The 2,092-nt window shown below is 36.0% G+C and overlaps 1 protein-coding gene across 1 annotated transcript; it reads right to left on the bottom strand.

The window, feature by feature from the left end:
- Window positions 1–1,301: 1,301 nt before the first annotated feature.
- Window positions 1,302–2,045, bottom strand: LOC111378850. The gene is made up of 2 exons (XM_023002130.1): window positions 1,938–2,045; window positions 1,302–1,829 (listed from the first exon to the last, which is right to left on the bottom strand). Exons 1-2 carry the CDS (start codon window positions 2,043–2,045, stop codon window positions 1,302–1,304), a joined length of 636 nt encoding a protein of 211 aa, XP_022857898.1.
- Between the last annotated feature and the right edge of the window lie 47 nt (window positions 2,046–2,092).

Raw genomic sequence — 2,092 nt, forward strand, 5'->3', positions numbered from 1 at the left:
GTCCATTCAAACTTAGTACTCTTTCTGGTTAATTTCGTTAAAGAAGAAGCTATTTTGGAAAATCCTTCCACAAATCTACGATAGTATCTAGCTAAACCCATAAAACTTCTGACCTCTGAAGGATTTGTAGGTCGTGGCCAATTATTAATAGCCTCTACTTTACTTGGATCTACTGATATACCCTCACCCGATACTACATGTCCCAAAAATACAACTCTATCTAACCAAAATTCACATTTATTAAACTTAGCATATAACTGCTTATCCTTTAAGACCTGCAGAACTATTCTCAAGTGTTTTGCATGTTCTTCCTTAGTACGAGAATAAATAAGGATATCATCGATAAATACAATTACAAACTTATCGAGAAAGTCTCCAAACACCCTATTCATCAGATCCATAAAAGCTGCTGGGGCATTTGTTAACCCAAATGGTATTACCAAAAACTCATAATGACCATATCTCATACTAAATGCTGTCTTAGAAATGTCATCTCCCTTTATTTTAAGTTGATGGTATCCAGATCGCAAATCAATCTTCAAAAATACAGATGCACCCTGAAGTTGATCAAACAAATCATCAATTCTCGGTAATGGGTATTTATTTTTAATTGTCACCTTATTCAACTCTCAATAATCGATGCACAGCCTCATAGTACCATCCTTTTTACGAACAAACAATACTGGTGCACCCCATGGTGAAAAGTTAGGTCTAATAAAATCTTTATCCAACAACTCTTGTAATTGTAACTTCAACTCTTTCAATTCAGTTGGGGCCATTCTATAAGGAGTCTTGGAAATTGGAGATGTTCCTGGAATTAAATCAATTACAAACTCTATCTCACGATCTGGTGGTACCCCACGTAAATCATCAGGAAATACCTCTGGAAATTCTTGTGCCACTGGCACATCACTAAGATTCGAATTGTGTTGTGCTTCAATAGCATTAACACTAACCAAATACCCTGCACACCCACTATCTAGTAACCTTTGTGCTTTCAATACCGATATGGTTGGAACTCTAAAATCTTTTTCGATCCCAATGAATGTAAATGGCTCGTTTCCCAAAGGTTGAAAGGTTACTGACTTTTTCTTACAGTCTATAGTAGCTTGATATTTTGATAACCAATCCATACCCAAAATTATATCATGATCTTTCATTTCTAACACAATTAAATCTGCATAGAGCTCTCGATTTTCTTTAAGAATCACACATGCTTTTTTTTTCTTTTTTTTTTTTCATTTCTAGGCCAATGCTGTCCTTGACCTTGCCTAAACTGTCGACGAGCCTCTTGAGCACAACTAATCCTTTGTTTGGCTTGTTATGAAACTAAGGCTCTCTCCGTAATTTTGAGAATATGAAACATCTTGGATTCTTACCATGCTTACATCTCTATATAGTTTTGGTCTTAGCCCCTCAAGAAATCTTTCTATCTTTAGTACCTTAGTATTAATCATGTGGGTAGCAAACGTGGATAGTTGTTCAAACTTATGAATATACTCTCCCACTGTCATCCCTCCTTGTCTTAGCTGTATAAATTCATTTATCTTCATGGTTCGAACTGGGGCTATAAAATATTTATTATGGAATAACTCTTTAAATCTATCCCAAGCCATGGTATTTACATCTTCAATACTACTCATCGTATCCCACCAGTGTCCAGCACTACCTCGTAGTATAAAGGATGTACAAACTACTTTTTCTACTTCTGAAACTCTCGTATACTTGAACATATTCTCCAAAGTTCTCAACCAATCCTCTGTAGCTGTTGGGTCTAATGCATCCTCAAATATTGGAGGGTTTAGTTTTCTAAATCTTTCCCCAATTGCCTTAATGTGTTCAGCCCTTTGTTGTGGTTGTAAGAATTCCGCCCTTTGTTGTTCTCCCTTTTCTCTTTTTTGTATTAATTGCTAAATTTGTTGAGATTGGTGCTCAACTAATTCTGTAAGCCTATCAATAACAACATCTCGACTGTCATCTTGAACAGATGCCTCTTGCCCTGGAATTCGAGCTCTACTACTACTAGCATCTCTGGTTCTCACCATGGTTACAAATAAAGGTTGGCCAATATCATTCATGAAATATGCAAAAA

This window comes from Olea europaea, unplaced genomic scaffold (assembly GCF_002742605.1).
Source record: "Olea europaea var. sylvestris unplaced genomic scaffold, O_europaea_v1 scaffold18820, whole genome shotgun sequence".
NCBI classification, from domain to species: Eukaryota; Viridiplantae; Streptophyta; class Magnoliopsida; order Lamiales; family Oleaceae; genus Olea; species Olea europaea.

Bases quoted from the DNA above. Each gene is read 5' to 3' on its own strand.
- LOC111378850 (XM_023002130.1), bottom strand. From the start codon at position 2,045: ATGGTGAGAACCAGAGATGCTAGTAGTAGTAGAGCTCGAATTCCAGGG. The intron at 1,830-1,937 runs GTTGAGCACCAA...GAACACATTAAG, and splicing joins TTGATAGGCTTACAGAATTA to GCAATTGGGGAAAGATTTAG.